The following is a 14,919-nucleotide window of genomic DNA, read 5'->3' on the forward strand; positions in this document are numbered from 1 at the left end:
AGTTCCTTTAGTTAGCCAAACCGTGCCGAGCTGAAGGTGTACGGCAGCCCCGTTGGACAAATTCAAAAATGCTAAACAGTAAAACCATCATAACGAAGACGAGTGATTGCCAGTGGAGATCCGATTTCAAGAAATCAAATGGATAAGCAATTATATTGGTAATTCTATCACAATGACAACACTGAAAGCACACAAAAGACATCAGGATAATGAAATATGGGGTTCTCCCTTTAACGACAACACTGACGGCTCACAAAAGACAACAGAATAATGTAATTTGGTATCCTTCGTTCCTTTAATATCTGAATGCAAATGGTGTGTGCCACACTCATTCAGCATTTGAGATTTAAAATGGTATGTAATCAAGTAGAAATTTCAATGCTTCGTGTTAACATTTTGTTTAACAGACAGACCAATGTTCTCAACATTTTTTTTTTTTACTGATGTACCCCCTGGGAAATATTTTTTGAGTGTGGTAGCCCATTATGAGTGCAATGCATTTTCAGATAAGGGGAGGTGGGAGTGGTTGATTTCAAACAAATACATATTATAAAGCATAATACACTACTGAGTTGTATTTAGTTTTGTTTTAATACCTGTCCGTCAAACCATCTATTTGGATTAAACTCTTCAATTGAAAAACTTTCACATGATCATCATCTTCTTGACACTTAACAATGACAACAGTCAATGGCAACCTGGTGATATCATGGTCCTCTTCCTCTTTAATATGGGATGACTGCTGTTACTGCTTCTCATGATGAAGGTCTTCCACTTTTGAACCAATATGGCAGACTGAACTGGTAAAAAGTTTCTTCCTCATGTGTGTTTGTGTGTGTGTTTTTAAGTTTCTCTTTTCAGAGAATCTTTTACCACATACTGAGCATGAGAAAGGTTTTTCTCCGGTGTGTGTTCTAGTGTGTGTCCTCAAGTTTCCCTTGTCAGAGAATCTTTGATCGCAAACTGAACAGGCGAAAGGTTTCTCTCCAGTATGTGTTCTTGTGTGTTTTATCATGCTTCCCTTTTCTGAGAATCTTTGACCACAAACTGAGCAGGAAAAAGGTCTCTCCCTGGTGTGTGTTCTTGTGTGTGTGTTCAAATGTCCCTTCCGGGTGAACCTTTTGCCACAAATTGAGCAGACAAAAGGTCTCTCCCCGGTGTGTGTTCTTGTGTGTGTTCTTAAATCTCCCTTCAGAGAGAATCCTTTACCACAAACCGCACAAGAAAAAGGTTTCTCCCCAGAGTGCAATCGTATGTGTGTTCTTAAATAGCAACGACTCCCGAAACTTAATTTGCAGAGTGGGCAGGCAAAAGGTTTCTCTCCAGTGTGCTTTCTCATGTGGTCTGTCAAACTACTCCTTTGAGTTACCTTAAGACCACACACTGAGCAGGAAAAAGGTTTCTCTCCAGTGTGTGTTCTTATATGTCTTTTCAACGATGACTTGTTGAAAAACGTTTTGTGACACTGAGAGCATTTCACGTTTTCGGAGTCACTGTGACCTGTCAGATCACCTTTTGAGTGTTGATCATCACAATCATCATCATCATCATATGTAATGTCATGATCCGATAGTGGAGCTAAGAGGGCATGTGCTTGTGATTCTCCAAGGGTGTCTCCATCATCTACTGTTGTCATGTGTTGACTTGAGCTGCTGCTTGGAAGCTCAGCCACTACTTTTTCCTCACTTTGACCTTTGTAGTCATCATCTTCACTCTTCAAAGGAACACCAGTCAATGGAAACTGGGTGATATCATTGTCCACGTTGTTGTCAATGCAGAGGGGCCCTTCCTCCTCCTCTTCTTCCTTAATGTGAGGAGGCTGTGGCTGCTGCTGATGCTCAGGACAAAGATATTCTTCACTGATGTCTGAAAGACATTTTCAAGGACGACAATAAAAAAAAAAGTGGGAGTGGTTGATTTCAAACAAATACATATTATAAAGCATAATACACTACTGAGTTGTATTTAGTTTTGTTTTAATACCTGTCCGTCAAACCATCTATTTGGATTAAACTCTTCAATTGAAAAACTTTCACATGATCATCATCTTCTTGACACTTAACAATGACAACAGTCAATGGCAACCTGGTGATATCATGGTCCTCTTCCTCTTTAATATGGGATGACTGCTGTTACTGCTTCTCATGATGAAGGTCTTCCACTTTTGAACCAATATGGCAGACTGAACTGGTAAAAAGTTTCTTCCTCATGTGTGTTTGTGTGTGTGTTTTTAAGTTTCTCTTTTCAGAGAATCTTTTACCACATACTGAGCATGAGAAAGGTTTTTCTCCGGTGTGTGTTCTAGTGTGTGTCCTCAAGTTTCCCTTGTCAGAGAATCTTTGATCGCAAACTGAACAGGCGAAAGGTTTCTCTCCAGTATGTGTTCTTGTGTGTTTTATCATGCTTCCCTTTTCTGAGAATCTTTGACCACAAACTGAGCAGGAAAAAGGTCTCTCCCTGGTGTGTGTTCTTGTGTGTGTGTTCAAATGTCCCTTCCGGGTGAACCTTTTGCCACAAATTGAGCAGACAAAAGGTCTCTCCCCGGTGTGTGTTCTTGTGTGTGTTCTTAAATCTCCCTTCAGAGAGAATCCTTTACCACAAACCGCACAAGAAAAAGGTTTCTCCCCAGAGTGCAATCGTATGTGTGTTCTTAAATAGCAACGACTCCCGAAACTTAATTTGCAGAGTGGGCAGGCAAAAGGTTTCTCTCCAGTGTGCTTTCTCATGTGGTCTGTCAAACTACTCCTTTGAGTTACCTTAAGACCACACACTGAGCAGGAAAAAGGTTTCTCTCCAGTGTGTGTTCTTATATGTCTTTTCAACGATGACTTGTTGAAAAACGTTTTGTGACACTGAGAGCATTTCACGTTTTTGGAGTCACTGTGACCTGTCAGATCACCTTTTGAGTGTTGATCATCACAATCATCATCATCATCATATGTAATGTCATGATCCGATAGTGGAGCTAAGAGGGCATGTGCTTGTGATTCTCCAAGGGTGTCTCCATCATCTACTGTTGTCATGTGTTGACTTGAGCTGCTGCTTGGAAGCTCAGCCACTACTTTTTCCTCACTTTGACCTTTGTAGTCATCATCTTCACTCTTCAAAGGAACACCAGTCAATGGAAACTGGGTGATATCATTGTCCACTTTGTTGTCAATGCAGAGGGGCCCTTCCTCCTCCTCTTCTTCCTTAATGTGAGGAGGCTGTGGCTGCTGCTGATGCTCAGGACAAAGATATTCTTCACTGATGTCTGAAAGACATTTTCAAGGACGACAATAAAAAAAAAATTTAAAAAAAAAAGATTAAAAATATCACTCACCATAGCTGCATATCAACGAGCCATGGCAGTTTGTATTACAACAAGTATTGATAATTTTATGACAGTAATGACACAGTGCAGTGTACTAGCGTTATCATTCATTTTTTGAACTACATATCCTCACTTGGGTTGCAAGCATGCAATAAAGTTGTCATTGATTGTAGTTTGTGCATTATTAGACACCGTCATCTAGTGTTGAAATTTCACTTCGTGCCACGGTTACCCTTAAGTAGAGTCGCACTGAAGTGTGGGGAATCTGAACGTGTAGCCAGGATTCTGTGATGAATAAATGTAACAGTCCCGAACTTAGAGATTTCCCGATAGTTTTGTTCCAGATCACCTATTTTGTGTGTTTCGGATATGGTGTCGGAAGTAAAGAGGCTCAGTAAATTCTAAACTGGTGATTGAAATGTTTCTAACCACTACAGAGACAAGAGGAGTAAAATTTATCATAAATATTTAAATGTAGTATTGATAGATTGATAACGCTGCCAAGTGGGGTGGCGAGACATTTGTAAAACTGCCAATGTGACAACGGTCTTGTTTTCATTCGGTGGCAGCGCAAAGGTGCTACGTTTATGCCAAGTTTCATAAGGCCGAAGTCAACATGACACCTCAAGTAACTCGAAAACACTATTAGATTCTATTTAGCACCAACATTATAAGACATAAAATCACTGTCAACTCTCACATTTGGGGACTCGCTGCACGACCGGACGAAGAAAATAAATTGGGTTTCAGTCGCACCGAGTCTATTTACAACGTCCCTTAACGACCCTAGATTAGTTTATCAATTTATTGTTAATTAGATAGAAATAACAATAAAACTTTCGGGCTATATCTGGCAGTACAAACACAGTTTGTCCTCGTATTCGGGTGTAAAGTCAGTCACTCACATTCTATCACTCGGAAGTACGCTGGCAAGCACAAAAGTCTACAAACACAGAACATTTGGTAAGAACAGAAAGTAGTTACTAAACAAGTGATCTTGAACGCTAACAAACCTGTTCCGTGTAAGACAGGTTCGGGTTTTGAGAAAAATGAGTCCAGTAGTTGACGTTGTCGCTCGTTCTCCTCTTTCGACTGTGAAAGTTCCTCCGTATACTCTTCTTTCATAATTTTTGTACACATTTTCACACAATGATCACAGCAATGTGTACTTTTCCCTCTGTTTAGCGATCTGTTGTTAACAGCGGCCAGCAATTTAAGCTAAGCTAGTTAGAAAAGCTTCAACGTCCACCGAGACGAGTTTATACAAAAATATAACGCATTATGTTTTACACCAGTAGTAGAATAAGGGTGGATATGTTGTGTCGAAGTTTTGATACGTTCAGTAATAATCCGTAAAAATCATTTATTTTAACGAACCGTACACAGAACACGGACGTTTATAAATGACACAGGAGCAAATCTGTAGCAGGAGCTGTACGGGAATCCAGTTTGGACAAACCACATGCGAACATTCATGGTACGTTCTATTTTTTTAGGAGAAGGGGAGATCAGAATACAACAGCCAAGCATTGACAAGCCAGCTCAAAGATGTTCTTCGCTTATTGAGTGAAGTGAAAGTGAAACTATTTTTATCCGACTTGGCCCACTGAGGTGGGTAGGAAGGCACTCACAGGAATTGGTGTGCTGGTAACCCCTGTGCACAAAGGTACCGGTGGACCTGTAATGGGCAGCATTGCAATTATAAGGCCAGTAAAGCCGTATTTCACTTGACTGTCATGCCCATGTTGAGTGGATATAAACTTCTGACCACACATGTAAATAACTCAAGAATCAGGTAATGCTGCGACATACATAGAAATGGAACAAAGAAAAATACTGAACACGGTCATTGTTTGACTTGTATTTTATTTAAGATGGCATATACATTTTTCCATCATACCACAAAGAGTCAAAGTTCCACCAGAGTCAATTTGGCCCTTTACTTGTGTCTCTTGGTCTTATCTTTACTTGGCGACCTTTTACAACAAACTGAGTGTGTAAACTGTTTCTGCCCTATCCATCCATCTATTTTGTAAACTGCTTGTCCCCACTTGTCTCATGGGTATCCCTGATGACTTTGGATGAGAGGCGGTGTATACCCTGGACAATTGGCAGAGCACAGGCAAACAAACATTCACACTCATATTCACACTTAGGCACAACACAGCCCTTAATGAACCTAAGAAGCATGTTTGGAAAGTGCGAGGAATCTTAAGTGCCCAGAGAAAACCCACGTGAGCATGGGGAGAACATGCAAACTCCACACAGGAGGGCCAGAACCCAGATTCAAACTCACAACTCCAGAACTGTGTGGCGGATGCCCTAACCACCTGTATGATTTTGTTTGCCCTATTGAATTTGTCTTCATTCGTGATTGACCAATTAGCGACCGAGCTGATTATTGGGGCTGATATTTGGTATGTTGGCGTAGGTCAGTACATGCTGTTTTTGTTTGTTTGTTTGTTTTTTAATCTGACTGACAATTAAGTGATCCATCCCAAACTGGGTTATTTTGAGAAGTTAATTTCTCAGGTGGACTTCACATTGGTGACCTGCTGGTCTGTCGCTGCATAGAGGACTGGGGACTCTTGATTTTGAACTTTAAACAAAGATAATAATAATGAGTGAGAAGTGAAAGATTAAAAGTATAATGATATTGAAATTTCATAAAACTTTATTTACTGTAGAAAACTTTAGGCAGCAATTTATTTATTCATGTTTTCATTCAACTTTAGAAGACATGCCGCTGAGCCTGCAAGCTCCCTGCATTTTTAGTTAGACTTAAGAACAAAGATGTCTGTTTTGAAGCAAGTCTAAAAAGCTGTTTGATAAACATGTGACAAAATGCATTACAACAAAATGTTGGGACTTGTATTAAAAATATTGACGCAAATAATTTTCCACGACAAATATTGGTTATCGGCTTCCTTGATTACCAATAATTGGTGTCGCACTGAAGGGAAAAAAAAAAGTCGGCCCACCAATTGTATTCATCTTGAATCTGTTCCCAGAAAATGAGACAAATGTTTCTCTCCACTGTGTGTCCTTGCGTGTGCAGCCAAATTTGGCTTTTGAGAGAATCTTTTACCACAAACTGAGCAGGGAAAAGGTTTATCTCCAGTGTGTGTTTTAGTGTGCCTGATCAAACCATCCTTTGTAGAGAAGGTTGTACCACAAACTAAGCATGCAAAAGGTTTCTCCCCGGTGTGAGTTCTGGCATGTGTGACCAAATTTGGCTTTTGAGAGAATCTTTTACCACAAACTGTGCATGCAAAAGGTTTCTCCCCAGTGTGCGTTCTTGTGTGTGTTCTTAAGTTTCCTTTGATAGTAAATCTTTTACCACACACTGAACAGGCAAAAGGTTTCTCCACAGTGTGTGTTCTTGTATGTGTTCTTAAGTTTCCTTTTCCAGAGAATCGTTTCCCGCAAAAGGAGCAAACAAAAGGTTTTTCCCCGGTGTGTTTTCTTGCATGTGTTCCCAAATGTCCCCTCTGAGTGAACGTTTTACCACAAACTGAGCAGGCAAAAGGCTTCTCGCCCGTATGTATTCTCATATGTACTTTCAAAGTATACTTGGCATCAAAGGTTTTCTCACACTGAGAACATTTCCAGGGTTTGTTGTCAGCATGACGGGTCCTGTCACCTTTTGATGGCCTCTCGTCATCAGTATCACAAGCGTGAGACGTTTGGTCGTCACTGTCTGATAGTGGAGGTAAAAGGCTGTCTGCTTGTGATCCTCCACAGTTGTCACCATGACCTTCGCCTTCATCATCAGCTTCACACTTGACAATGACATCAGTCAAGGGAAAATTGGTGATATCAGTCTCATCTTCTTCCTCTTTAATGTGGGGAAGTTGTGACTGCTTCTCTTCTGTAACGCAAGAAGGCGCTCTCTCCTCCTCTTCCTCTTTAACAGGGGACTCTGGCTCCGGCTGCTCTGGACAAAGACATTCACTGACATCTACAGGAAACAAGACGACAAACAAAAGTCAAATCTCATGCCACCATTCCATTGTTGTGTCGTATTTGTTTCAGCAATGTCTGTGTAGATTCTCAGTCATCAAGGTCCTGGTAATCTGCAAAGGTTTAAACAAGCTAAGTGGACTTTTCTTCGTTTGTTGAAGACATTTCAGTTTGAAAGAGGTGTAAAAGAAGACATTTATGCATCAGCTAATGCCTACTTATAACGATGTCCTGACATATTCTCCCCCCTCCCCGAAATCGCATCATTCAACGGGATGCAGGACGCTCATTTCACTAACCACACCGAGCAATACCACCCTCATGTCGACCATCCCAAGGGAGCACATTCACGAGGAAGAAATATAGGGACTCCATACCTAGAACTGAGAAGTGAAGAAGCCTTTTGGATTAAAGGTGAAATGTCTACAACAAAGAAAAATAGTTCAAGTGCCTTGATTCAATCTTCACGGATTGTTTGGCCAATGTTGATCAACAGCATGTATAATTGCAAGGATTGGAAATCCCATTTATATTCTTTGGAATAGGAAGAACAAAATAAGCCATTTTCAAGGAGGCCAATAATTATTGTGCTATCAATTGTACTAATCAAATACGCACGATATTGCTTCCAAGTTAGTGTAGGAATTCCCGAAAATAGTGTGGGCCTAAGAGCAAGCCTTGATGGAGTATGGCGACATCAGCTACCAGCGCGCCATGATCATACACACAATGCCAAAGCTATGCCACACATATAATAATGTGGGATACTCATACACAATATATTCAGAAATAAATGTCATCATCCTTGTTGATCAAGAACAAATATGCGCAGTTCTTATTCAAGGTTGTAGTTAAGTGTGGCCGTAGGGCACTACTGCAGGGTATTCAGCAGCAATAACTGAAAACACTGTCTGGGAGTCAAACTTGTGCCGTCTGCACAGAAAGCAGAAGCTTGTTTCGCGTCAGCGCCACCAATGTAGACAAGCAGCTACTGGTTACGTCATAAAAAGTAATTCCCGTCTGACTTATGGAGGGATGATTTTAAGTGTTGTAGAAAGTTTCAGGAAAGTACGTCATGTGCAAATCAATGAGTACAAAAGACATTGAGAGAGGAAGCTTGGTCAGAAGATGGTGTCTTCTTTCAAGAGGGCTCCAACTCTGCAGCGAAGCAACAAGTGACACAAAAACACTCAACAAAGAGAGACAGAAGACTCCATTCGAGAAGGAAATCAACAGACTTGAGAGAGGTGGAGGAAGCAGACGTTAATCGGGAAATCGGCAGTTTCAACACCTGTGCAATAAGGGACCAGTTCAGCCTGCAACTTCCTCCCCACAGCATAAACGCAAATCCAGCTAAAAATACAGTATGTCAAATCAACGTATGTTTGTTCTCTGTTTGCCAAGATATTCTTTCTTATGAGGCAGTTTTTTTTTTATAAGAGCATTTCACTTCAAGCATATATTTCCTTATAAATTTTAATACAGTTATGTAATAGTTATCGAGTATAATTGAGTATTTCGGTGTATGAATAAGTTTAACTTAAAAAAAGAAACACCACAATTCTACACGTATGTGTAGAAGAAGTACACTATTTCGAAGACTTCTGAGGGGGCCAAGCTTAGCAATGTTAACTTGTTTTAAGACAATTTGCAAAGTCAAATTTTGCAGTTTTATGGGAAAATACTTTTGCTGAAATGAAGTAATCAGGAAGTAAATTATCCCGAATTAAATTACTTCTTTCTCTTGATTTTACTCTGCACTGCACTGCATGGCACTGTTACTAAACAAGTGTAAGTAAAGAGCAAACGAACCTGCTTTCTGGAAGACAATTTGAGGCTTCTTGAAAACAGCGTCCAGTAGTTGACGTCGTCGCTTGTTCTCTTTTGTCCGAGAAAGTTCACCCTCATATTCTTCTTTCTCAATTTTGGCACACATTTCCCCACGATAACACAATAATAGACACTCACACTTGATCTAGTTTGATGCTAACAAACGAGTCTCTTTGTTCACAGCTAGCAAACTAAGCTAAGCTACAAGGAGACGCCTCCATGTAACCGAGACGAGTTCATCCAAACACGAGGACTTAATTCTTGATACTTAAGTCGAGTAAAGAAGTTTTTGGGTCGTACTGTGTGGAGGCTTCACTACGTTTAGTTGTAATTCAGTAAGAGTTATTTTGTTTTTACTGAAGCGCGTTCGGCTCGCCAAAATATTTCGCCAAAGAGTACATAGAGAGCTGTGGAGGAGATTGTACGGAAGCTCCATTTGGACAAACTACGGTCACGAAGGATAATGACATGACAAATACATTCATTCATTCATTAATTTACCGATCTGCTTATCCTCACCCGGGTCGCGGGGGATGTTGGAGCCGATCCCAGCCGTCTTCGGGCAGTAGGCAGGGGAAGATCCTGAACCGGTTGCCAGCCAATCGCAGGACACACAGAGACGCACAACCATCCTGCTCACACTCACACCTAGGGACAATTTTGGAGTGTTCAATCAGCCTGCCATGCACGTTTTTGGTATGTGGACCCGGAGAAAACCCACGCAGGCCCGGGGAGAACATGCAAACTCCACACAGGATGGCAAGTGGGCAAGCATGCTTTCTAAAAGAATTACTCAATCGTGCAAATGTAAACTCATTTGTGGACAACAAAATTAAACGGTGCTCAATATATCATCGTCATCATCATCGTCGGTGTCAGTAGAGCGTGACGTTATGTCATCATTATCTGACACTGGCGCTAAAAGGTTGCTTGTGATCCACCACACTGGCCTCATCACCTTCTGTTGGCTCCACCTATCTGTTGTAACAAGTCTCTTCAACAAGGCCATGGATGGGAAATATCTTGCTTCTTTGAATCTGTTGCCATCGTTGTTCATGCGTTTTTTCCACCTTCCAAGTCCCCAACATCTCTGCCAGTGAAGATCTCAACTACGGTTGACTCAACCCCTCCCCCCTCTACCTTTTATACCTTGTGTGGTCATCCACGGATTATAGAAAAAGTAGCATGCCTAGTTTAACAACTTAAGGAGTAGAAAGTACAGATAAGCTTTCAAATATAGGGTTCGAGAGTAATCAGCAAAATAATACTGAAGTATTGGAACTTAAAAATCTCCTTACATACAGTAAAAAAAAAACTTTCAAATCGTATGTGGTGGTACTGGAAATTAAGTCTACTTTGCACATTTGGGGTTGCATCTTCTAATTTGTATTTGTCTTTCTGAAAAAGTATGTACATATGTAGTATTGCCTGCCCCCAAAAGAAAAATAAAGATCAGTTCCAAGCTTATATTTGCCCAAGAGTTGACGTCTTTATTGAACAACATTATGGCATTGTTGTGGCAGTAAATGAGGGATGGCTTACTTATACTGATGAGTGCCTGGAAGTACACACATTAAGCATGAGAATACATGTACAGTATCAAGAACAGAAAGCTACTGCAGATCTCCACGACTATAACACCGGTTGAGTGCATCACAACATACCACAGTAGTCCACATATACAATATAAATACATATTATCTGGCTAATATTCACATGCATCAGTGTTTGGGTACATGTACACACTAGTGCACCAATCTTGTCCTACTAGGGAGGACAAAGAGCGTACTTGCACATGGACCTTTCACTGGATAACAGGAGCAATGAATAAATGCTCAAACTGCTTTCCATACCAGTTACCTTTGTCTTGGTACATCATCACTTTGATGTTGTTCAAAATGAAAGGGTCGCAAATCATACACACTTGAGCTCAACGCCGTCGCCGGTGTGTTTCTTCATGTGCTTACTCAAACCGGACTGATAGCAGAAACTTGTGTTACAGATGGAGCAGGAGAAGGTTTTCTCACCAATGTGTGTTCTGATGTGTCTGATCAAACTTCTCTTCAGGGAGAATCTTTCACCACAGAATGAGCAGATGCATGGTTTTTCTCCCGTGTGACGCCTCATGTGTCTTATCAGGTTTCTCTTGTTGCCAAAGGTTTTGTCACATTGAGGACATTGCGGTTTCTCCCCAAAGTGGGTTTCCATGTGTTGAAATAATGCCGACTGAAAAGTAAAACTTGAGTTGCAGACTGAGCAGGAAAAAGGTTTTTCTCCTGTGTGTTTTCTGGTGTGCGTTATTAAATAATCCTTCCGAGAGAATCTTTTGCCACAATCTGAGCACAGGAAGGGTTTCTCTCCGGTGTGACATCTCATGTGTCGTTTCAGATTCCGCTTGTTTCCAAACGTTTTGTCACACTGAGTACATTTCACGTGTTTGTCATCAGTGTGTCCTGTCACATCATTTTTAGAGTGTTCATCGTCAGTGTCAGACATTGTGTCACCACTATCTGACAATGGCGCTAAGCGGCTGTCTGCTTGTGATCCTCCATCACCTTTTGTTGTCTTGTGACGACTTGAGCTGCTGCTTGCACCTTCTTCCCCTTGACCTTTGTCTTCATCATCTTCACTCTTCACAATGACACGATACACTGAGAAATCCAGCCCTTGAAGATGCTCTCCATCCTCTTCCACTTTAATGTAGGGGGGCTCCGGCTCCTCCTGTTCCACCCTGGAGCTCCGATCCTGCTGTTCTGGATTCAGACCTTCTTCACTGACATCTGCAGGACATAAGCGGACAAACACACATGGTTTGGTCGAGTCAAACTGCTCAATTAATTCACATTGTTTTTGTAGAACCACTAAATATGAATACAGTAAACCATATCTACATATTGGTTCATCATTTCTACCACCACTATAATGCAAACTTTTAGGCGATCGATTTTTAAAGGGACTTTATAGTACAAAGGCAATTTAAAATTTAGAGTTGTGGGCTTTCATGTTGTGGCGCAACATGCCTGGCACCCCTGAGGTCTACTGGGAGAGGTACAGTGTAATTATAAGTAATAAGAGGCAGATAAGGTACTCACCTGATGTCCTATAATTGAGTTTGGTCCCATAAAACAAAAAATATCTTTAACCAGTGAATATTGTTGTAGGCTTGGACAGTTTAAATTACTGTAACAACTGTAATGTTTTTCGCAATACGATGTTTTTCGGGAGAATGCAAAGAAAATTTAATGTGGTGCTTCTCAAACTGTTTCGAAACATGCGAGTACAAGACAAGCAAACCTGGTACGTGTCGAGGTTTCTTGAAAACAGCATCCAGGAGTTGTCGTTGCCGCTCGTTCTCCTCTTTCGTCCGACAAAGTTCCTCCTCGTACTCAGCTATCGTTCTTTCAAACACTACAAATACTTCTTCAACGGCCGCATTTAGTCGCTGATTCAGCAACGCTCTCAGCATTTCGACTTTACACATTTTCACACGATAATCATAACACTTTACACTCACACTCGTGCGCTGCTGAACGATATGTTGCTAACTTTGCAGCTAGCAAGCTAAGATAGTTTACGAAGCTTTAAGGTGCACCAAGACAAGTTTATCAGAATATTAATAGCTACTTGTGTTTGCTATGTTATATAAACGGAATGTTAACTACATAAACAGGAAAAGATGCTGTAATCAACGCAAGGACGAGGACTCATCCAGACTGTCTCGGCAATGTGTTTTCTTTTCTGTTTTACTTCCGGGAGAGTAAAAAAACGGCGATTGCATCATATTGACGCATTACCGCTTCCTTCGGGTCGGAATGTGTCATTACATCTTTTAATTTCCACGGGGGAAAAAAAGCGAAGAAATTATTAAAGGAAATTAGCACAATGAAACATTACACTGTACATTGAAACAATAATGCGAGAGAGCCGGTGATGTCCTCCATTTCCTGGAGGTGGGACGACTGTACCAGAAGATTTAGCGTGAAATGACACATCCACACCAAAGGAGGCAGTAACTCACTACCCTGTACTCAGTATGTCTTTTCTACCGGATATGGAAAATGAGTTAAGGAAAATAATGCGACAGAACAATTAATTAAATCAGTATATCGCCTTTATTATTTGTTGATGCCTAATCCGTTTATATTTATCTCCTCTAATTAATTAAACATAATTTGCTCTTCGTGTCGGTCCGTTCTGATGTGGCTGCTAATTTTTTGTTGATAGATGCGAAAAATAGACGCCTTCGTCAGCCACGCGTCGCCAAGCAGAGATCAAGTGTAATCGTAAACTAAGAAGGGGTAAATGTGCACAAGAGTGTCAGCAGAGTACGAGGAGGGACTTGGTCGAGCAGAAGAGAGCCTTGAAGAGGAGAATGAGCGACAACGTCAAACACTGGTCGCTGTTTTCAAGAAGCAAGATGAAGCACACAAGGCAGGTTTGTTCTATTTTTCCTCTCATAATCATTTTACACGAGCCGACTAAGCTCAGGTTGGGATTGCGTCCAAAGAAAAATCTCACTGTCTCCTTCCCGGGATTCGAAGACACGCTTGAAAGTATTAATAAAGTATTACGAAATAGATTGGTGGACGAATGCCAGACGATGTAGTATTTGGATGAGGCTCGGCGGGATTCATCGTGAGGGTCTACATTACAACCGTGCTAGTATAGTCCACTTATATACTGTAACACAATTATTATCGTGTTATTGTCGATGTTATTATGTTGTTTGTTCTGTTGTATTATTGTTATTTTATGTTAATTTTACTGTAAAGCGCTTCGTTACAGCTGCAGCTGTTGTGAAAGCGTCATATAAATATAGAAGTATTGTATCATCCACAAGGAAATTTTGCAGTTCCGTCAGTGTCCACAACGAAAACAAGAAAAGGAAAAGCAGAGTGCAGAAATACTCTTAAGAGTAATACAATTGAAATGACAAAATAAAATCCGTACGAGTCCAATGAAATCAATTAGAAGTAGTTACTGTGCGGTCTGAAGGTCTGGAATAAGTTTCATGATGTTCAGTGTCCAAGATGTTGTCAGTACAGAGCTGAGTGAGTCTGATACAGGTGCTCCCTGCTGTCGAAATTGATCACATCAGTGGATTTCACACCCAACTGGAATACTTTGCTATTGAGAGAGGGATTTGGCTTCCACTTGTTAGAACGTTTTAGACAGTGCAGAAAAAACACCAATTATTTTAGTGCGTTTTTCAGCTAATAGCTGATGATAGCTTCTACGGGGGAAAAAAATGCAAAAAGGAATACAGTGAAACTCCTCTTCAACGAAATCATGTTTGCAGCAAGAAATTTTTCACAACAGGGGGTTTTTCACTGTAGCAAATTTGATCTCAGATGTAAGCACACACACACCCACACACACAAACGTATGTGTACACGCACACACAAACGTTTGTGTACTCTATTTTTATTCCAATAGTACATAAGTATGAGCACACACTTATTTGACACTTCATATTGTCAGTGTAGAAAGAAAAAAAGGGAAAAAATTGCGAAATTTACGATCAGCATTCACTTTCACTTACATCAATTTCTTGGAAAATGTATTTTATTTTGCTTGCTCCGTCTTTCATTTTGATCACTTTTACCCTCTCTTCCAGCATCAGAGCTCTTCTTGTCTTAGCTGCTTGACATCAAAAGGTCCGTTTTGTAGCCATTTTAGCAATGCAACGTCCATCCTCGTCTGAATCTAACAATAACAAATACTTCCTGGCATGCAATGAACTTTTAAGCCAGCCACGGGGCGCTTCGTAGTCCTCGATGGCCATAGTTAGCTCTCGAAGACTAAAAACCTTA

At 40.7% G+C, this 14,919-nt stretch overlaps 4 protein-coding genes across 4 annotated transcripts in view; 1 reads left to right on the top strand and 3 right to left on the bottom strand.

Annotated features, from left to right (window-relative positions):
* Positions 1-721: 721 nt before the first annotated feature.
* Positions 722-1,874, bottom strand: LOC109525813 (oocyte zinc finger protein XlCOF19-like). The gene has a single exon (XM_019886595.1). The coding sequence runs from the start codon at positions 1,634-1,636 to the stop codon at positions 746-748; it is 891 nt and encodes a 296-aa protein (XP_019742154.1). The 5' UTR covers positions 1,637-1,874; the 3' UTR covers positions 722-745.
* Positions 1,875-1,915: 41 nt separating this feature from the next.
* On the bottom strand, positions 1,916-4,766 carry LOC109525801 (gastrula zinc finger protein XlCGF57.1-like). The gene is made up of 2 exons (XM_019886581.1): positions 4,327-4,766; positions 1,916-3,253 (listed from the first exon to the last, which is right to left on the bottom strand). The coding sequence occupies exons 1-2, from the start codon at positions 4,451-4,453 to the stop codon at positions 2,133-2,135; spliced, it is 1,248 nt and encodes a 415-aa protein (XP_019742140.1). The 5' UTR covers positions 4,454-4,766; the 3' UTR covers positions 1,916-2,132.
* A 393-nt stretch (positions 4,767-5,159) lies between these two features.
* LOC109525731 (oocyte zinc finger protein XlCOF22-like) lies at positions 5,160-12,873 on the bottom strand. Its single transcript, XM_019886473.1, has 4 exons — positions 12,401-12,873; positions 11,027-11,886; positions 9,089-9,251; positions 5,160-7,274 (listed from the first exon to the last, which is right to left on the bottom strand). Exons 1-4 carry the CDS (start codon positions 12,585-12,587, stop codon positions 6,304-6,306), a joined length of 2,181 nt encoding a protein of 726 aa, XP_019742032.1. The 5' UTR covers positions 12,588-12,873; the 3' UTR covers positions 5,160-6,303.
* Positions 12,874-13,131: 258 nt separating this feature from the next.
* LOC109525808 (gastrula zinc finger protein XlCGF57.1-like) overlaps positions 13,132-14,919 on the top strand; it is a 3,701-nt gene continuing 1,913 nt past the window's right edge. Inside the window, exon 1 of the mRNA XM_019886590.1 lies at positions 13,132-13,541. Within this exon, the coding sequence (XP_019742149.1) occupies positions 13,409-13,541 (133 nt within the window). The 5' untranslated portion in view covers positions 13,132-13,408. The remainder of the gene's footprint in view (positions 13,542-14,919) is intronic.

This window comes from Hippocampus comes, unplaced genomic scaffold, assembly GCF_001891065.2.
Source record: "Hippocampus comes isolate QL1 unplaced genomic scaffold, H_comes_QL1_v1.1 scaffold261, whole genome shotgun sequence".
In the NCBI taxonomy this organism is placed as follows: Eukaryota; Metazoa; Chordata; class Actinopteri; order Syngnathiformes; family Syngnathidae; genus Hippocampus; species Hippocampus comes.